The 26521-nt window shown below is 36.6% G+C and overlaps 1 protein-coding gene across 4 annotated transcripts in view; it reads right to left on the reverse strand.

Moving 5' to 3' along the window:
• Positions 1-420: 420 nt before the first annotated feature.
• SEC24B (SEC24 homolog B, COPII coat complex component) overlaps positions 421-26521 on the reverse strand; it is a 49811-nt gene continuing 23710 nt past the window's right edge. For all 4 annotated transcript variants that reach the window (XM_055702382.1, XM_055702376.1, XM_055702396.1 and 1 more), the window contains 19 exons: positions 24945-25126; positions 23181-23365; positions 21895-21997; positions 20908-21034; positions 20170-20279; positions 19120-19232; positions 17487-17605; positions 17079-17134; positions 16546-16752; positions 15788-15911; positions 15032-15190; positions 14409-14582; positions 13621-13731; positions 12332-12507; positions 10511-10648; positions 5169-5273; positions 3970-4062; positions 2532-2635; positions 421-1307 (listed from right to left, as the gene is read on the reverse strand). In XM_055702382.1, the coding sequence (XP_055558357.1) occupies positions 1193-1307; positions 2532-2635; positions 3970-4062; positions 5169-5273; positions 10511-10648; positions 12332-12507; positions 13621-13731; positions 14409-14582; positions 15032-15190; positions 15788-15911; positions 16546-16752; positions 17079-17134; positions 17487-17605; positions 19120-19232; positions 20170-20279; positions 20908-21034; positions 21895-21997; positions 23181-23365; positions 24945-25126 (2501 nt within the window). In that variant the 3' untranslated portion in view covers positions 421-1192. The remainder of the gene's footprint in view (positions 1308-2531; positions 2636-3969; positions 4063-5168; positions 5274-10510; positions 10649-12331; positions 12508-13620; positions 13732-14408; positions 14583-15031; positions 15191-15787; positions 15912-16545; positions 16753-17078; positions 17135-17486; positions 17606-19119; positions 19233-20169; positions 20280-20907; positions 21035-21894; positions 21998-23180; positions 23366-24944; positions 25127-26521) is intronic.

The following is a 26521-nucleotide window of genomic DNA, read 5'->3' on the forward strand; positions in this document are numbered from 1 at the left end:
GGTTTCAGAAAGATGCAACAGTGTGATTACATTTTCAATTGTGACATTTTAAAGCCTTTACTTGTACTGATGTAATTAATTTTTACACCCCATTTTTTTTCCTACAGATTGCAGCAGAAATCTAATCATCAAGTCTGAGTGATTACCAATGCTTACTCTAAATGGCAGCCAACAGAAGTCACAGAAACCTGGACCAAGACTACAGTAGTTTACAAAACATAAAACAAGGTTAACATATATGTCTTCTTTAGGATAACACATAAGAAGAGTTTTAAGAACTTTGTATCAATAGCTCATTTCTGACTATGCAGTGTCTTCTTGCGTAGGTCTGTGAAATGAAGTGGTAAACATGTTCTCTTCAATATTGAGTTCAGTAAGAGTTTAGTTGCAAAATGATTATACTTGCATAAACACACATGATAAAGCAAAATATTTTTAATTAGTAAGCCAATCATAAATAAATTCACCTAAAGTTAACAGAAGAAGCAGCTGTGTTCCTTCTACATGGATACTTTTTTTTAGCATGTTTTAATAGTCAACTTCATTGTCTAGCCTGGGACAAAACAATTCATCATTGAGCACTCAACAATTCTGCACACTGAGCTAAGTCTTTTTTTTTAGTTACATTTTTTACATTTTCTTTACAAATGTAATACTTATGTACATTATATATTTCTACAGCTGATGTACTTTACTGAAACTCTACAACTTTCACAGGGAATTCACTGAAGTCTTTAGTAAATATGAATCATCATTCCTTTTAAAAAGAAATTCATATAAACAACCAACATACATGTCGCTGCCCTTTGACATCTCTTAAGAATTTGGATCTGGAAGGGCTACTATAATAAATGTAAGAAAAAAGGTTTTACCTAATTGTACATTTTTTTAAGAAATATCATCCCACATAGCTACATAAATTCACCAGCTTGCAATAAACAGAGCACCATACCGCTGCACAACTGGAAACGTGTATAAACTAGTGAAACAGCTTCATCACTCCTAGAACTTTTAGACTGAAGTAAATCTGCAAAATTCTTTTGGAAACATACTTCTTCAGTGTAAAGCTTCCAAAACAGTGCTGGTCACTGTATATTGTGAAGAACAAGCACCCACTTTTGTGACTTTCCATATGCTTCACTTGGCCCATGCTTCTATCCGGTCAGGAGTTTTTCTTCTATTTATTCCTTGTTCACTTACAAACCTGTTGTTGAATATTAAGTAAAAATTCATAATATGAGAAAGCTGCTTCTGTCCGATCCTCAATTAAATGCTGAAAAAATTCTGTTTTGGCAGGGTTCTCATCTCTGAAAGAAGAGAGGAAAGTATTTTAGTCCAAACATTGAGCAAAAAGTCCACTATAAATTCAAGCAGAGGCATAAGCTCTAATGGATTGCTTGTTGTCCTTTGAAGTCGACTCAGATAAAAGATACTACAGTTGCAAGCAACCCAAAGTATAGGAAAAAACCAAAAGTTTGTAATACACTAACAAAAGCATCTTTAAGTACTATAAAATGGTAAAAAAAGTGGGTGAAATATAGTGTTTATCTTGTAGAAACACAAAAAAGAAAATACAAAAATTTTGTTTTAGAGGTTAACAAATATGCTGTTGACAATGAATTCTGAAAGGGTTAAATTAAATCCTGATAATTATTTTTAAAAAATAAATAGAAAATTTACATCTCTGGTTACGTGTAATCTCAATCCCCTCCCCACTTTTTCTTATTTGTCAACAGACCAGAGAAGGCAAACATGTCAAAGATCCAAGACTGTTGCCCCAACAAAATTTTGCTGGGACACAGTCCTCTGTACTGGTTTAGTATGACATACTGTAAGCTCTGTTATTTACTGTGGTGTCTCAGCACTACTTGCAGTTCAAGCGGCAGACACAATGACAACAGTTGAAAAGCTTCAGTCCTATGTTTAAACATCATCTGAGTAAAAAAGTCATGCTCTCTAAAATGTGATCTCCCACCTGGCTCAGTAAACTGAGTACTTCTAGAGAAGACAAATGAAATGTAAACTCAAACATAAACATTTTACAGAATTTTAATTTCTTTAAGCAGGTCATGGCTTGAAAAAGCTTTAGAACTTGCCTGATCTGTCATAAATCAACTGCTGTCCTACGGAGCTCAGAAACAAACACATATAATTATTAAGCCATCTACAGATTGTTAACCTGACTTGAATTTTTTTTTATATGTATGTATTGAAATTAAAGAAGCTATACCAGAAATTAACCTGGTTAATCCAATGACCGTAAGAACATCCACTGCTTTAATTTATTCTTTAAAATATATAAATATGCAACTAATTCCTACCAATAGAACTAATAGTAACCGCATTTGCACTAGATTCAATGTTGATGACTTTTGCTGCTAAGGGGTATTAGATAACAGCACTATATCAACTGGAAAGAGGATGTTACTCAGTTTCTTCCAGGCCACATATTCCCACTTTTCATCAGCATCAATTAGAAATTATAAATACAAGTTGCCAGTAATTACTCAGTATCTAACAGAAATACTTACTTTATTACTTGAAGAACTGGACTTAAAGGTCTACTGTCTCTAAGCCAAGATATAAAAGATCGTGTCCTTTCTGAAGAAAGAGCATCTACCTCAGGAAGCTGCGTCTGGTTGAAGGTAATGGAAAGAAGTAATTGTCTTTTATTATCAAAACTATTAAAAAAAATATATCCCGATTTGATAGTCATAATTGTGACCCAAGCCACAATTTCTGTTAAGAAATTACCAACCATGGATTACATATACACATTTTTTTCTTCAGTTTTAAGTACAAAAATTCAGTAATATCTGTTCTGTAGGAAGCAGTACATCTTTAACTTAAACTGCCTTAAGTGCAGAAGACATTAGAAAGCAACCCCATTGAAAGTAATCTTTTCAAAATGCTGCTTTCAGTTTTCTTGGGTGTATCTTCCCCTGTCAATCAAGTTACCACATGTTATATTTTGCATCACTGAAAATATGACCAAACATGAAGATGTGAAATTTGAATTGTAAGCAAATTCCAATGCAAAGATTATACTGGACTATTTGGTGGGGGAATGAGCTGAAAAAAACAGAATTAAAAAACTTAAGCCATTCACTAAGCTAAATGTACCTACTCTTAAGCCAATATAACCTTTTAAGACAATTAATATGACATAAAATAATTTATTACAGATTTAAGAGTAGTTTCATTGCTAACTTTGTAGTAAATGAATGGAGGACATAATTTAACAGCAAAGGTAACTTTTTTATCTTATTTTTATTATAATAGCTGCTATATAACCACTGAAAAAAGTTACCATCCTTCCTTTATCCAACTTCTTCCTGAAAACTGTCAACTAATACTTAGCACCAGCTGATCAGAGGGGACAGTTTTAAATAGCTAAATAAAAAAGCAAAATACAAAACTCTGAACAGAAAGTCCAATTTTATAGTAGTCTTAAATGTCACCACTCTTAAGTTGTTCTTGTAATTACAACTTGTCATTTACTTTCCCCCTTCATACTATGCAAGCTTTCTAAACAGAAAATATCTTCCTATGTGTTTCTGCAATGACTGATATGTTATTGGTACTATCTGAGTATCTAACACAGGCTTCTGAAAACCATGGTATCAATATAATAACACTAGTCTTAATTAACACATCTGAATATGTATTCTTTCTAAGAAATCCCATCCTGTTCTTATGAGTCCACAAGTATTTCCATAAAAATAAAAAAAGCAGAAATGTCATAGAACAGTTTTTTGATGTTATGGAATGCCAAAATTTACATGTTTACATCCTTTCCTTGAAAGCCCTTGACAACTTCTGTCTCCTACGAAGGTGGCAAGAGCGAAGGTACCAAATAAAACCCCCTAATTCATAGTTACATAATAAAAACTTGAATATGCAGAAAACCAGATTAAATATAGATTCCAAATGTAAGCACTATAGAGCACAGCTCATTAAAACGCCTACCATTGTCTGTGGTACTGATGCATAGTTTGGGTATCCAAGGACATCTTTTATGAAGTTGTTATCACAGTTTTTCCCAATCCAAATGTAAAAAATCTGTAAGATATCAGAATCAGTTTTACTAAAGGCCTTGCATAAATTTCAGAGAGAGACAAGTGGCGATGCAATTAGAGGAATACCAGAACAAGAACTTTCATGCAAATGAGTCACTTGACAGCTCCAGCTGCAACTCATATATACATCTCTATATTCATTATTTGTACATTTACTTATTAATACATCAGTAGCATTTGGAATAAGATCATTAAATGTAAAAAAACCAAACCAGGCAGAATGCAAACACTGAAAGAATGGGGATGAGGATGCAGGACACATCTATATTGGAACAGTTAATGCAGTAATGTCCCATGTTACCTCCTAAAATGAAAACCTAAAATTTTATAAAGTCACACTGCTGTGTCAGTTACTGCATATTGACTTCTCAATCTAAACAAGTCATAGTAAAGCATCAATTATCAAAACATATAATGTTAATCATTTCAGACATCTGGAGACAGAAGCTAGTTTTGACATTCACACTCAGCCCCTGAACTCACACAAGTTTTAAAGCACTTTCCAGACTGCCATTAGAGTAGCATAATGCTTTATTCAATAAGTGTGTTCTAGTGACATTTCTATGAAAACCTTAAACTGTATTTATAGGTTGCATTCACTCCCCACAATTCCACCATTCTTGCAATTCTTACACAAGCCACAAATCATAAGACCACTTATATCTGTGTGTAACTGGGAAGGTTCCTGCAACAATGAGAAATGCTTTATCAGAGAGACTGTAGTAGTACACGTAATTTAATAACCATGAAGAGAAATTCTGGAAAATAGAAATCCATTATTTCCAGAAAAAACACACCACCTTGATGTGAACTCTTGGTATATTCTGATCAGTCCAGCATGAAAAAAATTAACCTCTGAAACCTTAATATGCAACCTCAAAGATACTTCTCTGATCAAAATATGAAAGCCTTTCTGTCTGATCAAAATATGAAAGCCTTTCACTGGAACACAGATTACTGCCAGGTTACCTGGAATGCTGATTCACTACACTGTTACTGTTGAGACTGACTGCTTTAAATAATACAGCATGCACTGCAGCAGTTTTTTGTTTGTTTTTAAAAAGGGGATGTGTGAAACCAGTAACTTACTGAACCACAATCCATAAGAAAAGCTCCTTCTCTTGTCAACTTCTCTGCAGACAGCTTCTGAAGAGGTGGCTGAGGAACAACTCTGTCATTTACATGTATTGTACTCTGTAACAAAAACCAATACTCAATCAGAATATAAATAAAACCTATTTTTTATCTTAACCTGGTAAAATAATACAGGAAAAAATATTGTTAATCTCCAGCAAAATGCTGAGGATTCTCATGTAACAAAATACTATGCTAAGCCTAAAAAGATCACGTATATCAAACAATTCTAGAATGTTACTTAACCTAAAGGCTACTTTATTACCTAAAAAAAAAATAATGCAAGTTCATTTAAGTTGTGTACGTAACACTTCTCATGCTATATACGCCAAACTTATAAAGGAATTCTAGTGTTTAAATTTTCTACAAACAACCTCCCATAGATTTTTTTTTCGTTGCATTGAACTTCACTAGAAACGCTGCAAGGGCAGATCACCATCAAATTCTACTCCCTGTAAGGATTCACTGTTTTACTGCATTCAAGTAACAAAAGTTCCTTGATGTAACATCCTGCCTGAAGCAATACATGGGTTTATCCACAGAGCCCTATGACTGATCTTATTAAAACAATCTGGCTCTTAGCAATGACATTATTAAAAATACCGCCTTCCTCCTCCTCAGCAATAAAAACAAACAAAGCCAATAATAAACCCCAACCCCCCAGTATTTTCAGATTAAAGCTCCAGTACAATAATAGGTTTAATATCTACTAAGAATCTGTGAAACATTCTGCAAATAATATATGTAAAACAGTTTTGAAACTAAGAACATTTCTACATGACAAAAAATTATTAAATTATTTCAAAAATCTCATACTATAATGCAGTAGATCAGAAGGTTTTGGGGATTTATACATAGTGATGACAAGCAACCTACTGAATTCCACTTGGGAAAGTTCCAGGCTTTACTCAGTGCTCTCAAGAATCAAATGTTCAAAGAAAACCAACAAAAACATTAAAAAAAATCTGTAATGTGTATCACAGAATTTTCTAAACAAACAAGAAATTTAAGAACAGCCTCTGTCACAAATAGTTTAAACCAAAGTAGTGCTAAATAGCAGATTTGAAAAGTCTTGAAAGGACAACTTGAATCTGGTGAATCAGCAAATGGTTACAGGACTGGTGCCACAGCCAGGGGCTTTGGCTACTTAGACCATGGCACTTGCTTTGAGAAACCTGGTCTGCTGGGGGCTGATGGTGTCCATCTGTCAGAGAAGGGGAAGAGCATCTTGGGTCATATGCTTGCCAGGCTGGAGAAGAGGGCTTTAAACTAATGTGGCAGGGGAGGGGAACCTCAATCCATCCCACTCCTTCCAGTTTCAAGCCAGTGTTGGCCATAGATGCCCAGAGCCTGGACAGGGATCGCAGGACACCTGAAGAGCAGCACAAAGGAATCCCAGCCACTCCGGCCAGTAAGTCACCTCCACTGGGGGCCCAACTTCAATGCCTCTATGCAAATACACATAGCATGGGGAATAAACAAGAGGAGTTAGATGTGCACATGCCTTCAGGGCTATGATCTTACTGGCATCATGGAGATGTGCAGAGATTGCTCCTACAACTGGAGTGTTGGAATGGAAGGATGCAGGCTCTTGGGGAAGGACAGGCAGGGGAGACAAGGAGGGGGTGTCACCCTCTATGTCAATGACCAGCTGGAGTGCACAGAGCTCCACCTGGGGATGGACAAGCAACTGACCAGACAGAGTTTATGGGTCCAGATTAAAGGCAGGGCAGGAACAGGTGACATTATAGTGGGGGTCTGCTACAGGCTGCCTGACCAGAAAGACCAAGCAGATGTGGCCCTCTATAGACAGATAGGAGCCACCTCACATTCATAAGCCCTGGTCCTCATGAAGGACTTCAACCACTCCAATACCTGTTGGAGGGACCACACAGCAGGGTATAAGCAATACAAGAGGTTCCAGGAATGTGTTGGTGATAATGTCCTTTTCCAATGACAGAGGAGCCAAGGAGGAGAGGTGCTGTGCTGGACCTTGTTCTCACCAACAAGGAAGGGCTGGTGTGGAATGTGAAGCTCAAGGGCTGCAGTGACCATGAAATGGTGGGGTTCAAGATCCTTAGGGCAATGAGAAGGGTGCATAAGTAAGCTTGCTACCCTGGGTTTTGGGAGAGCTGACTTTGGCCTCTTCAGGGATCTGCTTGGAAGAGTACCATAGGATAAAGCCCTGTAAAGAAGAAGGACCCAAGAAAGCTGGTTAATATTCAAGGGCCACCTCCTCCAAGCTCAGGAGCGATGAGTCCCAACACAGAGGAAGTCAGGCAAAAATGCCAGGAGGCCTGCATGGATGAACAAGGAGCTCCTGGACAAACTCAGACACAAAAAGGAAGCCTACAGAGGGTGGAAGTAAGGACAGGTAGTGCAGGAGGAATACACAGAAGCTGTCCAAGCAGCCAGGGATCAGGTTAGGAAAGCTAAAGGCCAGATAGAATTAAAACTGGCCAGGGACATCAAGGGCAGCAAGAAAAGCTTCTATACATATGTTGGTGACAAAAGGAAGACTTAGGGAAAACGTGTGCCCTCTCCAGAAGGAAACAGAAGACCTGGTTACCCAGGATATGGAGAAGGCTGAGGTAACTTGATGACTTTTTTGCCTCAGCCTTCACCAGTAAGTGCTCCAGCCACACCACCCAAATCGCAAAAGACAAAGGCAGGGACTGGGAGAATGAAGAACGGCCCAGTGCAAGAGAAGACCAGATCTGAGACCATCTAAGGAACCTAAAGGTGCACAAATCCCTGTGACCTGATGGGATGCATCTGCAGGTCCTGAGGGAACTGGTGGATGAAATGACTAAGCAATTATTCATTGTATTCAAGAAGTAATGGCAGCCTGGTGAAGTTCCAACTGACTGGAAGAGGGGAAACTTACCCTTTTTAAAAATGGAGTTTACAAAGCACACCCAGGAGAATTACAGGAGAGTCACTCTCACCTCTGTGCTCGGCAAGATAATGGAGCAGGTCCTCCTGGAAACTACACTAAGGTGCATGGAAAATAAAGAGGTGATTGCTGACAGCCAACATGGCTTCACTAATTTCTTATCCCTTCTCATGGGGTTACAGCATTGATGAATAAGGTAAAAGCAACTGACATCATCTACCTGGACTTGTGCAAAGCATTTCACGCTGTCCTGCACAACATCTGTCTTCAAACTGCAGAGATGTGGATTTAGGCTACTTGGTGGATAAGGAACTGTCTGGATGGTTGCACTCAAAAGAGCTGTGGTCAATGACTCAATGTCTAAGTGCAGACTGGTGACAAGTGGTGTTCCTCAGGGGTCAGTACTGCATCCCGTGCTGTTCAGTGTCTTTGCTGGCAACATAGACAGTGGGACTGAGTACACCCTCAGCAAGTTTGCTGATGACACCAAGATGCGTGGTATGGACAACACACTGGAGGGAATGGATGCCATCTGGAGGGACCTGACAGGCTCAAGAGGCACACCTATATAAACCTCAGGAAGTTCAGCAAGGCCAAGTGCAATGTCCTGTAGTGGGTTGGGGCAATCTAAAGCACAAATACAGGCTGGGCAGAGCGTGGATTGAAAGCAACCCTGTGGAGGAAGACTTGGGGGTGTTAGTTGACAAGAAGCTCAACATGACCTGGCAATGTGTGTTTGCAGCCCAGAAAGCCAACCATATCCTGCGCTACATCAAAAGAAGTGTGGCCAGCAGGCAGAGAGGTGATTCTCCCACTCTACTTGGCTCTGGGGTCCCCAGCATCAGAAGGACATGGACATATTGGAGTGAGTCCAGTGGAGGGCCACAGAGGTGAGCAAAGGGCTGGAGCACCTCTCCTATGCAGACAGGCTGAGAGAGCTGGGGCTGTTCAGCCTGGAGAAGAGAAGGCTCCAGGGGGGACCTTACAGCAGCCTTCCAGTACTTAAAAGGGGGATTTGTAAGAAAGCTGGAGAGGGACTTTCCACAAGGGCACGTAGTGATAGGACAAGGGGAAACGGCTTTATACCGAAAGAGGGTAAATTTAAATTAGATACAAGGAAAAAATTCTTCACTGTGAGGGTGGTGAGGCGCTGGCACAGGCTGCCCAGAGCAGCTGTGGATGCCCCATCCCTGGCCGTGCTCAGGGCCAGGCTGGATGGGGCTCTGCGCAACCTGGTCTAGTGCAAGGTGTCGCTGCCCATGGCAGGGGGGTTAGAACCAGGTGATCTTTAAAGTCCCCATTCTCTGATTCTACGATTAGCGCTCTGGTATATGATTTAAAAAGTGGTTTGTCAATTAACTTGAGTAGGTCAAATATGCCCTATTTTCTCTATTATTCTACTAGAAATAACTGATCTGAAATCCTTTTCTGTGCTAATGAAACTGGATGTCCCGAAGGCACTGCTGGTTCTTTACAGCACTCGCACACTGAATATAGCATTTCAGCATAAGTTCCACAAAAAACTCAACAAGGTTAGTTGAAGAAGTTGGCTTCCCAAATTCTGGGGGTCGGGGAAGAGTATAAAAAGACTAACTAATCAATTCCACTGAAGAACACTGAGTTTAGACTTGCATATGTGAGTTTATGAAATACCTTAAAAAAATGTTTGAGACTAACTACTCGCATTATCATATGAATTTGTGTGACACTTAAAAACAAACTCCTACATATACTTTTCTGAAGCTAGTGACTAAAACTCATAAAAACTTACTTAAAAAAACCAACGTATTTTTGCCATTATAGCTAACTTTGACCTTAAATAAAAGCCTAACTTACTACTACTTGTTAGAAAAATGCATCCATTTCCTAGGCTACCTCTGTAAAAGGCAAACTAATAAAACCTGGTTTTGTACATGAAGTACTTCCTCAGTCTGATCATGTCCATCTAGAAGTAGAATTCTGTTTCATCCACATCAGTCTGATAAACAACTGGAAGCTTATTATTGCAGGCAACTACATCTTGTTTCAGTACACAAAACCTAGAATCCTCCGGCACATCTACTTCACCCATTTCTCCCTGACAGTTCTAAAACACAAAACCATAAAACTAGAGATGTTTCCAATGCATACTATCTTCTCTGCTTTCTTTGCACAGTAGAAAAACATGTAATTACTGTCACCACTGAAACAAGGTGAAATAAAACCACAGTTCGGCTCATAACACATTACTGTATTTTCAAATTTTGAGTTGAAAATACAGTAATGTTTTTCTTGAATTTTCCTAATTTACAAAAAAAGTTCAGTTTACATTACAGTAACAACTTTAATTATTGCAGCACAACATCAGGTTTAACAGAGCATTAAAACTAGAAAATGTTATAAAACAGGCTTCATACATTACCTCATCAATCAACTTGTCTATTCTGTACAAGTTGGGATGTATCATTTTCATCAAATGAACAAGAGGCTGGCTCTTCATCTGGCACATTGCATAGACGCGATCATCCAAGCGTGTACTTGTGCCTGTTCTAAATGCTTTCTGAAAGAGAGCAGTGGTGTTACAGAAATAAATCCTCTGGTTTATGTTCACGTCTAAACAGTGTATTTCCAGTTTTTGAAAGTGTCAGGCAAAGAAGGCAAAGCTTTTGTAAAAAAAAATATGTATCTTATTGAGATACATTAGAATCTTAATCAAACACAACCTGAATACAATACCTTTTAAAACTTTCTAAAAATGTATTATTATAATAATACAGTAGCACTGTTAGAAAGCCACAAACCTATAATCCATTCTCCCTTCTTATTGATGAAGGAGAATAAATTTTCCCTCCACTTTGTATAAAATTTTATGTGATTGGGCCAGCATTTCTCATTTTTATTCTTGACAAATGTTACTGGCCTGTGAAACTCACTAATGCAAGATGTCATGGGAAGATATGAGCCTAACAAAATTGAAAAAAGATAATTCTGTGGATAAGATTAACTGATCTACTATTAGTAAGAATTAAGTGTTAAGAAAAAGCTTTGGAAGGGAAATATACTTTCATGTTTTATAGCAGGAACTAGGCGCTCTCAGGATAAAATTTCCTTTTAACTCTCTCCTCTACTGGACTTCTCAGATCTCCTTTAGAAGCAATCTGTAAACAACCACTGTGAAAAGCAACACGATGGAATAAGCACCATATTCTGATTCAGTGGAGAATATTCCTATAATCAAAGTTTATATTCACTTTTACAACAAAGCTATGTACATCAGTGCTCTTCTCCTCAGCTGCCACAGCATTTTGGGTTTGGTTTCTCTATATCCCAGGGTTTTTTGTTATTACTAACAAAGATAATTAAAAAAACTACCTCAGCAACTTATTTTCTCGGCCACTCTTCCTTATTTTTTACACAGATCCTCTTGAAAATAAATGGTCTGGTCTTTTCTCCACCATTAACTGCATTACTTATGCAACTACCAAAGAAGTTCTAATCAGTATATTAGAGACTGAAATTAATCACTAAGCCAAAGAAAATGAGTTAATATAACTGGATTTCTTACTAAACTTATATAAAGGTTTATAACAAAGAACGTCAGACATGAAAATCTTTAAACTATGCGATTTACTAATAACAAAAGCCTGCAGGAAGTTCTCTTTTTAAATATGACGTTTGGTAACACAAAGTTATTGAAAAATTAAAGGGTAAAAGTAGTAACCAATTCTATATGAACTTTTAAACTACATCACTTTAGTTTCTGTAATAGGTTTCATTGTATCTCCATGGAAACCCACTGTCCTTCTTGGTACTTTAAAATACGAAGTGTATGTACCGAAAAATATTTGACTTGTTTTTTCTTCATAAAATAAAACTGAAGAAGTACTAATAAACAGCTTCCAACAATCTTTGGGGGCAACACCAATTAGCTGCCAAAATCTAAGAAATGCTAATTGTTACCATATGTAATTTTAAAAAAATTATATATTTATTTATTTTCATCATAAAACCAAGTAAGACAAAATAAAAAAAAATTGAAATCAAGTAAACCAGTAAACCATTCAGGTACTAATCATTTAAAATAAGCTAACATAGTGATCTTCTACGTGAAAGTCCTGTAAGCTCAAAGAGGATAACTCAATTTTCATATTTTTAGAGAAGTGCAGACACTGCTTGACCTAGAGCTGAAGAATTCCTCATATGGACCAACGAATTAAACATTTATTCACTAGATTATACATACCTGTTTGAGAAGGGCCAAAATATACAGTGGGAACAGCTTGAGGGAATTTGGTGCTATCAGCATGGACTGCTGTAGATTTGAGGCAGTTGACATGTATGCTGCCAAGGAGTCTACCACAGCATTAACTAAGGCATCTCTTGCATCCGCAAGACTAGATGAAACTGAGCGATCCACAGCTGTTGGGTTAGAAGGACACAAGAAGTTACTAGAGTTAGCCTCACTCATTTCCTTAAGCTGAACATATTAAGTCATGCTTTTGGGTGATTACTTTAAGATTTAAAAAAACCCCAAACCACCAAAAATCCAATCCAAACCAAAACAAAAACCCCACCAAAACACCACCTGTGGTCCCAGCTTTTTTTAGAAGTAAATAAAATGACTGTCCACACAGAAACTTAACTTTTCCAATGCTTAAGAAATACACAGTGGCTGATCTCTGTTCCCTAGTTCCTACTGCTGAAGTATTAAAAAAATTGTTTAAAGACGTGGTATGTACTTGAGACTAAATATAAATCTTTTTAACCTTATGCAAATAGCTTAGCTGATGAAACTCTGCTGTCCTATCTCCAAGATAAGATTTGCAGCAATTATTTTATTCTGCTGAGAAAGGGCTGCAAATCCTTTGGTTGGAGGAAGCCACCTGCTGGACTGAATGCACATACAGGATGAGATACAGACATACTATTTATTCCTAATTTTTTCAACTATTAATATACAATGCAGCACATGCTAAAATGCTGCACAGAGCCATCCACATTCAATAGCAGAGATCAGTCTATGAAACAGCTACCTACAATCCACAAGAAGGGGATAAGCAAGAATTTTCAACCTAGTAATAGCAGGATAAAAGCATAGATAACTAATGCATATCCTGGATACACTGTTGTCAGAAATTGCCTTTTAGTCTCCAGCAATGGACTAAACCGAATCACTCTGCTTCTTAAGTAATCCTAGAATGCTAAACTTTCAAGATAACAACCATGATGATACAAAAAAATGAGTGTTTTGATCAAAGTCTATTATGGTTCTTTGCCCTTTAATAAACACTAGAGAACAGTATAAGCAGTTCCCTTTAAAAGATTAAAGTCAACTAAATATTCAGACTAGGAATATTTCTGTTAATGGTTTAGGTGTAACTGATTTTGTCGTCTTTTATATTCTCAGGCTTCAGTGTGCTCCACTCCAACCTTTTACTACAACACCCAGGCTCCATTCACTGCTTCATTTAAACAGCTAGCAAAATTAAGAACATACAAAAGGATATTTCAATCTTCCTGGTCTGTACTCACCCATGTTTGCTAAGAGGCATACAACTGCTTGTACATCTGCTCCTGCATATACCTCAGCCAGTGAACTTACTACAGGCAAGCAAAGCGTGTGCACTCGAATTCGACGTTCACCTAATAAAAATAAGTAGAAATTACTATGCAATATCTCCTGGTAGAGGTATACAAGTTCAGTCATTACAGCGTATCTCCTCTCATCCACAATGCACTTGTTCTGTAAAAATGTGCTAGTCAGCAAATTGCTGTAACACTCTCCCACTCCTGTCTCTTGACCTGTTCAAATTCTGCAGTGCTCTAAACCATTCAACTTAAAAATCAGCACAGGTTCATAACACAAACCAGCTTGTAACACCCACAATAAATGTCTTGATGCTACAAATGAAGTACATTGATTTCCATCCCAAAATTCTGTGGCATTATCCACAACAGAAAGTGGCTGCTATTCTTTATGCCCACCCAATGTACTAGCAACTTACTCCAATCCATCACAGGTCTGGGATTCTGGACAAAGTGTGCGCCTAACAGGTTACTATTCATAACCACAACACGCCTTTTAAGTAAAGGAATCTTGCTGAATCCGCTTTATACAAGAGGGATATAAATTACATTTTCCCATCAAAACATCTTTATAAAGATTTACATTATGTGATCAACTGCCAAGTAGTCTCACTAGCTTTGACAAGATTCTCTTAGGGTACAGAGAACAACAAAAGGCTGTGGAACTAACTATACAAACATCATATTAGAAAAAACCAAAAAGCCCAGTGGTCAATCCATTTGAATTTACTCACCTTTGCTGGAAGTATACAAAAGAGCTGTTTGAAAACAAACTAAAGATGTGTCAGTCAGACTTTCCTCAATGGACATTTGTACTGCAAATCCAGCATCAGGATTGACATTGGCAAGGGACAATAAATCAGTAGATCGTACAAAAAAGTTACCATGGAAAGTGTGTATTGAAAGACCTAGAAGCAGATTAATTAGAGTGAGATTAAAACAGCATGAAAAACTATCAATAATTAAAACTCACAGCCATCAAGCTATGTTTAAGAAAACAGTAAAAATACTTATTCTATCACACAGAACCAATTACATGAATCATTAGACATTTCAGCATGATCCTGTAGAGTTCATGTTCCAATTCTGAAGACTCCAAACTGAATGATGCCCTTACACTACACGTCAACTCAGCTGAAATGAGATAGTGCCATCTTAAATTTAAAAAAAAAAAAAAGAAAAAAAAAGGGAAAAGCTAATGTAACACATCAAGAAGGCAACTACCTTACTCTTCAGTGGAAAAGAAATAACCTGACTGCTACTAATCGTCTACTGTTGCTAAAGACGAAGCACATCCAAAATAATAGTTAATAAGCTTACACCAACTTTTCCATATATATCTGTATTTAAAACTTACCTTTTGTACACCTTATGCGCATAACTGCTTCAAACCCAATCTTTCTTGTAAGGTATCTTTTAAGGTCTTTTTGCAACTTTTCAGCCTGAGCAGGATTATGGCTATGGTGGAAAGATGGATAGTAATAGATGCATCCAGCAGAATACTTGGACACGCAAGCTGTGAAGGGGGAAAAGATATAGTTAAGAGGTAAAACCGTAACATGATGTCAGGACACAAAAATCATGCCCAATCTTCTGCCAAGTCACATCTATGTTCATCTTTTTCTTGATATGACCTGCATCTCTAAGACAGCAACTGGTCCATACTCAGGCCACTCAAGACAGTGATGAGTCACCCCAATACAAAATTATCTAATTATACACTTACTTCAATAAGCATGCTACCTTTGGCAGCTAAGACAGGAGTGCATGCAGAAATATTTAAAGGTGTAGAGGCAAAATCAAGTGTGCAAGAGACATAAATCTTTGTTCTACTCTTAAGATTAAGCTTTATTAACTCCTTGCCATAAGCTGTTTCCTGTTCTTGAGCAGGAGAGCAGCACCTTGTTTAAAAATGAATTTCCAGAATAAATTGTCTGATACCATCAATCCAAACCTCCTGTTCTTTACTTCAAAGTTAATTCCTTGCAGCATTAGCTGCATTTACAAAAGTACAAAAAGGTCTACGTGATTTAAAAATTCCTTAAGTAACCTGTGCTTCCAAAGACAGACAACAGTATGGAAAGAGCAAAAGCATACGTTAGGTACTCCTTACCAAGAGAAGCTAGATCAGAATATTGTGAACTTAAGAGAAATAAATCCACAGCAGTCTGCTGGCCTGAGCAGTCCAGTGCCAACTTCTTATAAAAATCTGTTGCTGGACCAAGATGCTGGACCACCTTTGGTGAATAAATTATACAGGAAACAGTTAAGACTAAATCATGCTCTCTTAAGACTTCATGAAACAAAAGAATATTATTCAGTAGCAAAGTGTAATAAGGAAGTTTCCTTTAAACAATAATTTATAGGCATTTCCACCTGGAGAAATTATTTTCCTTATGCTCCATGTTATTTTAGTTTGTATTTACAAACACTTATGTTCCTACTTTTAAGAAAGTTTATGTTCTCATACAAATAAACATTCATGTAACTATGTAACACTGGATAGAGGGCATACAAGGCCATAAAAATAAGAAATCATGTTTTAGGTCTACAATAACATAACCATGCTTTAGTTCAAAACCCAGGTTGCTATCAACTCGGTCAGAGATATTTGCAGCTTCTTTTGCTTGCCAAGAAAAGCTATGGACCAAAGGCCCAAAAGAGAGCTCGTGCACTTCGAAACAAGTAATTCCACACACACATACATGCATAAACCAGTGATCTTAAATGCACAAACACAGACTTTAAATCATTACAATTTAGTGAATTGTTATAAAAAAACCCCAGAGTTGATCTGCAGAACTATGCAAGTCAGAAAGACACAGCCACTCCCTAGTCTCATGAGATGAATATTCAAGGAAGTTGTTGTACCTTTGTGCTTGACCTTTGATTGGGGTCTTCTCTGGAATGTAAAAGCCCTGCTCCCAGAGATGGTAACTGAGTTTGAAAGACAGATATCCGGCCACCCGTCGGAGACATCAGTTTAAACGCAGCCTGAAGAGCAGGGCCCAGTGCACTGTGTGTTTCTCTTGTATTGGTGAACATATTTGGTAACGCATTCAGTAGATCTTTTATCAGCTGCAGAACAGATTGAAAGGTGTTTATGGAATTTTTTAAGCTTGAGATTTTCTGCTATTTCTAAAAAAGTAGGGGACTGCCATAACTGAAGTGGAAAAAATCAGTAACAAATATTTCAGCTTTGTTTCAACACACTAAGGAAAACAAAGTTGTAATTTTAAAAACTATGGTGCAAACAAACAAACAGCATGTAATACTTCCATAATTAAAAAGTAGTATTGGAATGACGTATTATGAAGATAGGCTGGAATTCAAAGTTTAGAAGGAATGTCTAATTTTGAGTATTTAACTCCTTAAATTTGATGTCATATTTTGAGCAATCATACCTCTTTGCTTTCATGGAGATTTACAAGTAAACTATCTGGTGTAGGCAGGAAAATATCTGTAGGGAGAATGGAAAAAGCATTTTATTAAAGAAAAAAATAGCGTTAAAATAGAATAAAACTTTTCACTGACCACTGCTATACATACAATGAAATAGTCTACTTTTCCGATACATATGTTAGAGAGAACAGCACAGTCTATACAAAACTTGTTTTATTCAAAGCCAAATTAACATCTGAATTTCACTTTTTAAACACCACCTGCTCTGTAGTTAAGATTATTTTTCAAATATATATTCCTATATATTCAGTAAAATTGACCTAATATCACAATATTTGAGAGATTCTGATCTTTCTTCTGGGAAAAAAGTAGCTTCTCAAAAATTTAGTTTTAATTTTCTTTTTACTTACCATCAATATCTGAGACAATCAGCATCTGAGGCTGAGATAAACCTTCTTGTAAGTTGTAAAACTGAACAGTGCTGTCAAACGTTATGAACCCTATTCTTGTTCTTGAGTCTCCAGGCAGCCTGAAGCATTAAAAAATAAACTATTAAGCCCTAAATTTCTCTCCCAAGACACATACATATGCACAGCTTCTGCTGATGTTAGCAGAAACTCAGCTCATTGTATACAGGGGTGAAGGGAGAACAAAAGAAAGGAGATCTGGAACATGAATACAAGCAGTATTTTTTCAGCATTTTCTGAAAAGCTGAGATAAAAATAGAATATGGATAAGCACTAATATAATGATGCTTTATTCCAAGACAGAACTTAGTAGGTTCATTTAAATGTTACGCTGACACATGAAAGATGGTAGCCTTCTCAGTTCTCCAACAGAAAACAGTGCATTCTGCTCTTTCATAACTTAAAAAACCCAATTACTAATTTAGTTACACAATACTTACAGCTCTAAACCAAAATTTAATGTCTCTACAATGCAACATACTTGTTTCTCATGTGGACAATATTCTTATGTATGGTATTAAAATTACAAAAAGAAAACTTAAACAGGATTGCTCAAATAAAATACAAAACATCAGCAAGCTCTGAAAACCATGACTGAACAAAAGCAAGAGGCAAATACTGGGTTTACCATCTGGGTATATAAATTAACTGGATGTACTGATTTTCCTATAGACTTCGCATGGAATTTTATGAATCTTCCTATAGGAATTTAGCCTATTTCTGAGAATCTGACAAAATACCTGTAAAGATCTGAACAAAGCCAGACTAAACCAATAAATTTAAATGAAGATTTTTGTTGTACATGTTGATGTCTTTGTCAGAAATTAAAATCAAGCTTCCTAAGAAAAACTTGTAGAAAACAAGTTTTCAGAGTGAGGCCTCCATAGGAGTTTTCTCTCCATAGTTTTCAGAAGACATGAACACGGTGAAGTTTATTAACCCTCCCTCAAAACGCACGACCAAAAATCCCATACATGCCGTTCTGGTACAAAAATGAGAACAGACAGAAAGTGGCACAGGTAGATGTAAGTAACTGTGATCTAAAAAAAAAAATCCCAAACTGACAACGCAATTCACCTAGGCAGTCTCACACTAGAGGTTACAACATTCCAGTACGCAGCACCTTGGCCATTTTAGTGCAAGAACCAGCCAATTTAATCACTGTAATTTACGTAGTTTTGTTGGTCTAGGCAGCAGGGAAGACCACAGTTTACAGGTGTTTGCACAGTCAACACATTATTCCAAGTTACAGATAAATATTCTTTGCAGATGATTAAGTAAATTATTTGCAGATCCACTTTTATAATCATATGCAGGGATAGCTCTCATCATCTAAATTGCTTCAATATGTTTTTTTTGTGGGGGGATTGGTTTTTTTGCTTGGTTGGTGGTTTGGTTTGTTTGGTTTGGTTTGTTTTTTAGACATGTGTCACATTTCAGAATCTCAGGCAACAGAACTTCTGTCCTTTAGGGACAGAATGTTTAAACACTATATGCAAGTTTTCTGCAAAACTGTAGGTTAGTATTGTTCATAATAACATGTTAGATAATTTGAAAAGGTTATTTATGTTCTTACTTGTCTAGGTTTTCCAGCAACGACTGGCAGACTATTGTCAAATATCCAGCCTCCACTGCATTATGAGACACATCTAAAACAAATAAATATACCGCAGGCTGAGGAGGACGAAGCTACAAAGTAAAAAAAAAAAAATAAAAAATAATGTTCAAAAATCATATTTAAAGAAATGTTAAAAATTATTAGTCATTAAAAAGGGAAGTCAAAAAAGGGAATACTTAGAAAAATGCAAGGTATACATTATGCAATAAAACTGATCTACTAAGAGTCACGCAGATAGATTTAACCCAGTCCCAGTGGTTATTAATTCCCATTTGCAGTAAGCATACGGTGTTATGCTTCAGAACAGAAAGTGGGTATTTTATTCTCCCCTTCAGTCAACTCAAACGTGACACTGATGCCAGATATGGAATTCACTCTTCAAAACATTTTATTCAGCATGTGAACAATGTGATCTATTAAATGGGGTTAAATTTTCTACCTACATCCTCTTCCCAACCATATAACAAGCTGTATTTACTTATTGCCAAAGGTCTTGGCCACGTTGTTTCAATTCAAAGACAAGAGAACAATTTATTTTTGCTGCTGTTAATAATGGAATTATGAACAGGACCTTTTCCCAGGCCTTGTTTATCTTTCTTGGAGACAAGACTGCTACCACAGCAACTGTAGGTTCACTCCTAGTTAGCATTGTTTCTGTCACAATTACTAACTAAAAATTTGAACCCAATTTAATTCTCTTGTTATTCCATTACTGGTCTTTTAAAACCTCTTCAAAATGAAGGAGAAAACCAGAAACCACACTGCATCGGACTCAAACCAGACTATGCCACACGAAACTGCACTGGACTACACATATTGCAATTGCCTTTAACTGAAAAGCCTCTGCCAACACTCAAAATAAATAGGAATTTTAACTGTTCTTTGGTGTTAAGAGGACCTTCACAGGAAAACTAAATCACACCACTGGAGTAATATGCAATGTTAATTTCAAACACATTTATATTAACATGCAATTGCTATTGAAGTTACCACGAAAACTTTTTTTACCATATAATCTGAGGAAGCAATTAATTCCACTGTAGAATTTTGGACCTCTGGCCGTTTGTGAGGTTCTCCATAAGATCGTGTCAGAGGATTATACATAAATTCTTCAGGAACTAGGAAAAAAAAAAGTTTCCCCCACAAAAAAGTTTATATATTTGTCAACAAATACAAACCATTATGGCAGCTAAAAACAAACTAATGCAGACATATCTCAATTATCACTAACAACAGAAAAAAATTCAGAGTAAGGCTACATAAAACAAACAAACATTTCAAGTATCCCAAGAAACATCAAAGTTAAATAACTGGAAACAAGAGGTTTATTCAAAACAGCAATATAGCCCCAATTTTAAAACACCAATGCAAGTAGAGCATTTCACAACAAGCTTCAATCTGTATTGTTTCTCATAACCTCTGGCCTAGATTACAGACAGTATTAGCTGTCATCATGTGTCCATCTGCATATTGCAACAGCAGTCAGTGGAGTTGAGTTGATTTTGTTACACGAGTGATCAGGATAATACGATCACATTTTCTTCATCTCCCAGAAAATTGCAAAACAACCTCTTGCTTCAGAAAATGCACAGCACATTTGACTTATGATCCACACATTTTAAAAAACATCCTAAAACCACTGCCATTTTCACCTACATTTTAATCTAAAGTATCCCATACTCAAAATACCGCAAATACTCAAAACAGATTCTATAAATGGAAGCATCTCCTGCTGCAGAAACTTACCATCATTCACTCTATAACACAGATTGCATTTCCACCTTCTTTGATCAATGAAAGAAACAAAAGGGTTGATATACGTCCTGCAGGATCTGCACCTCACTATTGTGCTTGTTGTTATTACTGGTAATTGCTAAAAAGAAAAAATGGTACGCTGTAACAAAGGTACATAATACATTTAATGGAAAACATTACTGTGCAGTACAGTGCATAAAAGCTTCATAAAACTAGATACTCTTATCTTTCCTTTTATCTTTTTAGCTTATTTTCACACAGAGTAATTACGATGCCTATTATAAACATCCTCCCATTGAAAGTCAGAAGAAATAACATTTAATCATTGTCTCAATCCAATCTCACAAGTCAAAGATGTAGTAAGATTTTTCATGAAATTACTTTAAATTACACAGTTACAATAGCAGAACTACTATGGTAAAAGGAATTACAAAAGACAGGACAACTCTGAGTGACTAAATATGACAGACAGCAAACCTTACACAAAGAACACACACTGTAAGAAAATAAGTCATATCAGAGTTATTCACCTCTTCACATCAATACAAGTAAGTTAGGTGGAGAGGAGTTGCTTAACAGTTACGAACACAGCTTCGATCTTACATTGTGCTTATCTTCTACTGACAGAAATTATCATGCCATTAAAACATCCAACAAAAGCACCTCAAGACAGGTATCTGCCAGTTCTGAGCCAAACACACAGAGTAGTAATTCACAGCTTCAGAAAACCACAGACAAGCAAACATTCACACAGTATGGAAAAATTTTTGAAGGACATGTCCAAAAATATTTCCCTTACAAATTTCAAAGAGCAGCAGCTGCAAGGCTTTTTCCCTTCTTCCTCTCTAAGACCCAAACAATTTTTTGCTACTTTTGTTAAATTCAGGACTTACAATTCATTGTATTTTATTATTTGAACAAAAGTACAACGAATGCATATATTAAATATAGATACTAAAACCAAAAAAGCTACTTTACCGTTAGGTCTCTGAAAGGATGTAGCAACAAACCCAAAGGAAGCTTAGCTTTGTTTAACAAAGCCTGTGTCTGTGGAATATTTGTCAATGTACATCGAAAGGAGCTGAAAAGAAATAAAAATATTATGTTGCAAATGAAAATTTGGAAGAAATTAAACCCACTGTGTTAACATCTGATTTTGAAGAATTTTGAAATTTAAGAAATCCTGTTTTACAAAGCTTATTTAATAAGCAAAATTAATGCACCACAGAGATTAAAAAAGCTTCCTAAAGAAACAAATACTTTCCTGCCTCCCAATTTAGTAGTTCAGCAACACAAGTATACCAAAACCACTTGCAATAAAGAGATAAAACTGCTTTTGGTACAACACTCTATGTAAAGTGACATCTTTTTTTATTCATTATAAAGAATTTTAGGGTGAAGGAACTAAAGAAGGAATATAGTATTCACTAGTTCTCAGAAAGCAATTCTATAAGGGAATAGTAGAAAATACAAGAAAATAGTAGATCTCAAATACTGGGAGAGTAAAAAAAAATATCTTTTCTTTTGTGTATGTAAAGTAGAGGGTGGACTTAACACTAAAGGGCACTAAAAAATCCCTATGTACGAATAGTGCTGTCCAAAGTGTTCCACACATACAAATGATTTTGAGATCCCCAGTTTTGTTATTCCTATTTTCTGGTAGGATCATGCATTGCCACTAGGGCAGTAAGCTGAGTTAATTTGGGGCAATGTATAAATTTTATTTTGGAATTAGAATAAGTTCTTTGGGGGAGAGCAGTTTCCATCGTACCTAGCTGCCCCTGATGTGGGATAGTAGATACTACTACTTAGCATTAGAGGTGAAAGGATACATCATAATTGCAGGATTACCACAGTAAAATATACTCACAGTTTATTCAGTGTATTTAAACATTACCATTGTAATTTTCTGGGAAAAAAATATCTATGCAATATTACAAAAATATTCTATGTAATGTACTGCATAAAGTGAAGGTGTTTATTAATTATTTTTTTTAGATGCATAAATCAAGGCAAGGATTAAGCAGGTTTCTTCATGTTTTAATAAGCGAGCTACATTCACTGCATATAATGTATTTTGATGGCAGGACAATTTCAACGTTTGTATAAGGATGTAGAGGATAAACTTATTTTCAAGTGAAAGGGAGTATATTAGCTCATCACAAAGATTAAAAATCAGCAGTCAGTTTACATATTTTTTGATGCTTTAAATAATTGTTAGTCACTGAAAAAATGTAAGATGTTGTTCTAGACAGTACACTTACTCTGGACTGCAGTTTAGTTTCCTAAGATCAGAATTCAAGTTAGGCACAGGTGCTGGAACTGAAGATACAGGCAAAATATTTCTATCTTGTGTAAGGTTTACTGGTCTCAAACTTTCTGGCTGCTGAGAATGCTGTAGACTTAACCCCCCTATGGAAGAGGTTAGCTGGTTCACACCTGGATATTGCTGAAAAAAGGAAGAGCATTGCAAATGGGTAAACACACAATCATGTTTAAACCACCACCTTAATCTTGTGATTCCAATTCTTCCAGAGAGATATTTAAAAAAAAGATCCAGCGGTAGTCAGTAACAAACCCAAACAAACAAGAAAAGAGTTGTATGGTAGAAACCTAAAAATTCTAAGACAAATGTGACATACCTTCCAAATATGTATCATTGGACAAAACTGAAATTCATATTAGAAATCAACATTTGAAGCCACACACAATCCTTCAAGATTTCCAAGCATAAGAAAACAAGTTACTAGCAAGGTGACAATTCTTTTCCCCCTTTGAAGACGTTACAATGTAACTTTTCCACGTTAAAGAAACTTTTCGTGTATTTATTTTAAAATCAAAATAAAATGCCATAGAAGAGGAGAAGTTGTTTGTCTGGAAGGCACCTTTGAGGTCTGGCAGTCCAACCCCCTGCTCAAGCAAGGCTAAATTCAAAATGAGGTTGCTCATAGTTTTGTCCAGCTGAGTCTTGAAAATAGCTAAGGATTGACGATTTCATAACATAGTCTGTTCTAGTGCTTCCCCATTCCCATTCTAAAGAATCTTCTCCTATGTTCAGCTGGAATTTCACTTGCTACTTCTAATTGTTGGGTTTTATTCTTTTACTGTACTCCTGAGAAAAGCCTAACTCCATCTCACACTATAGTGAAGATGAAGTCTTTCAAAAAAGATTTAATAAATGAATATATAATTTACATCTCCTCCAAGTAACATTTTACATTACCTCCGCACCAGCAAAAGCATTCCTGGATATTATATGCCAACTTGTGGTACTACACTCAGTTCAGTAAGAAATTCTGATCAACTCCAACACTCATTTGCCATTCAACTCATTTGCCAGCTAGGCCTTATTTCAGAGAGTGGAATTTGTAAATCAGTATGTTCCATTTTCTATACCCCTTCTCACACACTTCACTGCACTGCTTCAGCATTTGTATTTTGCCTCAGTGTCTTGCCTCTTCTTCAGTTTCACTGCTCTTGGGTGACTCCCATGCACACTGGGAGCCAGGTGAGCGTATACAACTTCTTGGGTGTTTGGTGCTCTCTTTACCAGGAAGACAGAGCAGATGCAGGAGGCAGCCTGCTCCACCACACACCCAGCAGAGGCTTTAAGAGCTCTCTCATTTGGACCTTATGCCATACTTGGCCCATAAGGCAACATAATGCTCGAGATCACAGCCCATAGCAGTGCTCTAATCAAACTTACATTTGCTGATCAAGTACTTCATTATGCTTCTGCATGTTTTCCTATCAATAAAGTACAGCTCTTTGAAACATCAGACCTTGAAACTGTGAACGCTGCTAATAACTGATGAAGCAAAATTGTTAAGCTTATTTGGAGATACACTTAAAATTTTAATCCAAAATCTTTCTAGTCAGAAGTTAAGATCCAGAGATATGACATCAATATTATACTTAACATCTGTCTCAGAAATTATAAAAATAAAAGATGAAAATATGTAAAAAGCAATACATAATGCAGAAAAGACTGTTCCCATGATGTTACTTTTAAAATTTAAAATACAAACCTGTGGATAGTGCTGAAGCCCAGGATGGTGTCCTGGATTACTGGGCTGCACAGGAGTAGGTGCTGCTGCATTTTGGTAGCCAGGCTGCAGTGTTGGATATCCATAACCAAAGGGCTTGGAAGCTTTTGATGTTTGGGGGACTGATGGAGCAGGAACTGGACTGCTGGTCACAGAGCGCGTCTCTGGAAGGACAAAATAAATCCCACAGGTATTGAATACACTTACTATTTCTTCATTTTAAACGTAAACTCCTAAATACTTAAAACAACACTTCCATTTAAGTTTTTGCATTATCCACCAGGTTGTTTATCTGCACTGACCAAATAAATTAGCTGCGCAGATTACTGCAAAGGGGACATAGACATGGGAAGAAGACTACAGACTTATGTAACTACTAGCAAAATGCTATTTTACCCATGCAACTTAGGAAAAAAAGAAGCATTTCAACTGAATGAAAAAAAACCCCAACCTTAGAACATTTTATTCCAAGATTTTTACTTGACATAAACCACAGAAGAGACCATTCATGCCTAGTCTCTCCTCTATCACTTATGAATACTGTTAAAACATATGGCTAAGGTGACAGAACTATTTTCTAAACGTAATACTTCAAGAAAAGCTCTGTCTCTACTAGTCGTGCCTGTATATCACTGCAGCACAGTTTAGTTCCACTATTTTTGAAGGCCAAACTGGAAGTAACACATAGACCTAAATTCTTAGAAAACTTAACGGTTCTAAAGAGAAGAAACTACTCTTTAGAAATGTTTATAAACATGGGCTAGGTTTCAGGAGGAAAACAAGTTATTTTTGGAATATGCCTTCAGCAGAACCAAAATGGTTATTAGCTGAGAAATCAGAATTCATAACCCTGCAGCCATACCTCAGCTACCCCTTGTTGCATGAGCTAGACCCTATGTGGACAGCAGTATCAGCTTTTTATTTAACGGAGATTGCACTTTACACAGGAATCCATTAAACTAAGCAAACTACTTTAAGTCTCAGAGGCCAGAGCAATGCAAAAAAGCTAGACGGGGAGGTCCCCCAGATTAATCCAATTATCATTTAAAATATTGGTTAACATACCTACATTGAAGAGCATCTTTTTCACCTGCTCTCAACATGACCACTCTACCAATTTCAAGACTGAGGCAGTTTGCTAGTAGGCTCACTTAGAACAAACCTGACACTCCTGATATTTTTACAGATAAAAATAAGCAAAATAGCAGCCATTTTCTTTAAACAATGAAAAACAGAATAAAATAATCTGATCCAAGCATCTCTGCAAGCTGGTATCGCTTGTCTCAAAACTTCATTGGCATATCAACTATTACGGGCTACTAATGTCAACACAATCAGGTATATAGTATAACCTAGAAAAAGACGCCTGCTTTCACAGACCATACTTCCAGCACTACCATCAATATTACAATGGGAAGTAAGACTTACGATACAGGGAAGATTTATTAAATGGTTACTCCAACTTAACTGTTAAAACCATGAAAACTGATTAAAAAAAGCAAGGTATGCTCTCTAATGATTGCACCCACTCCTTTCATAGACATTTCATTTCGCCTACT

The sequence above is a fragment of the Falco cherrug genome, chromosome 1 (assembly GCF_023634085.1).
Source record: "Falco cherrug isolate bFalChe1 chromosome 1, bFalChe1.pri, whole genome shotgun sequence".
NCBI lineage: Eukaryota > Metazoa > Chordata > Aves > Falconiformes > Falconidae > Falco > Falco cherrug.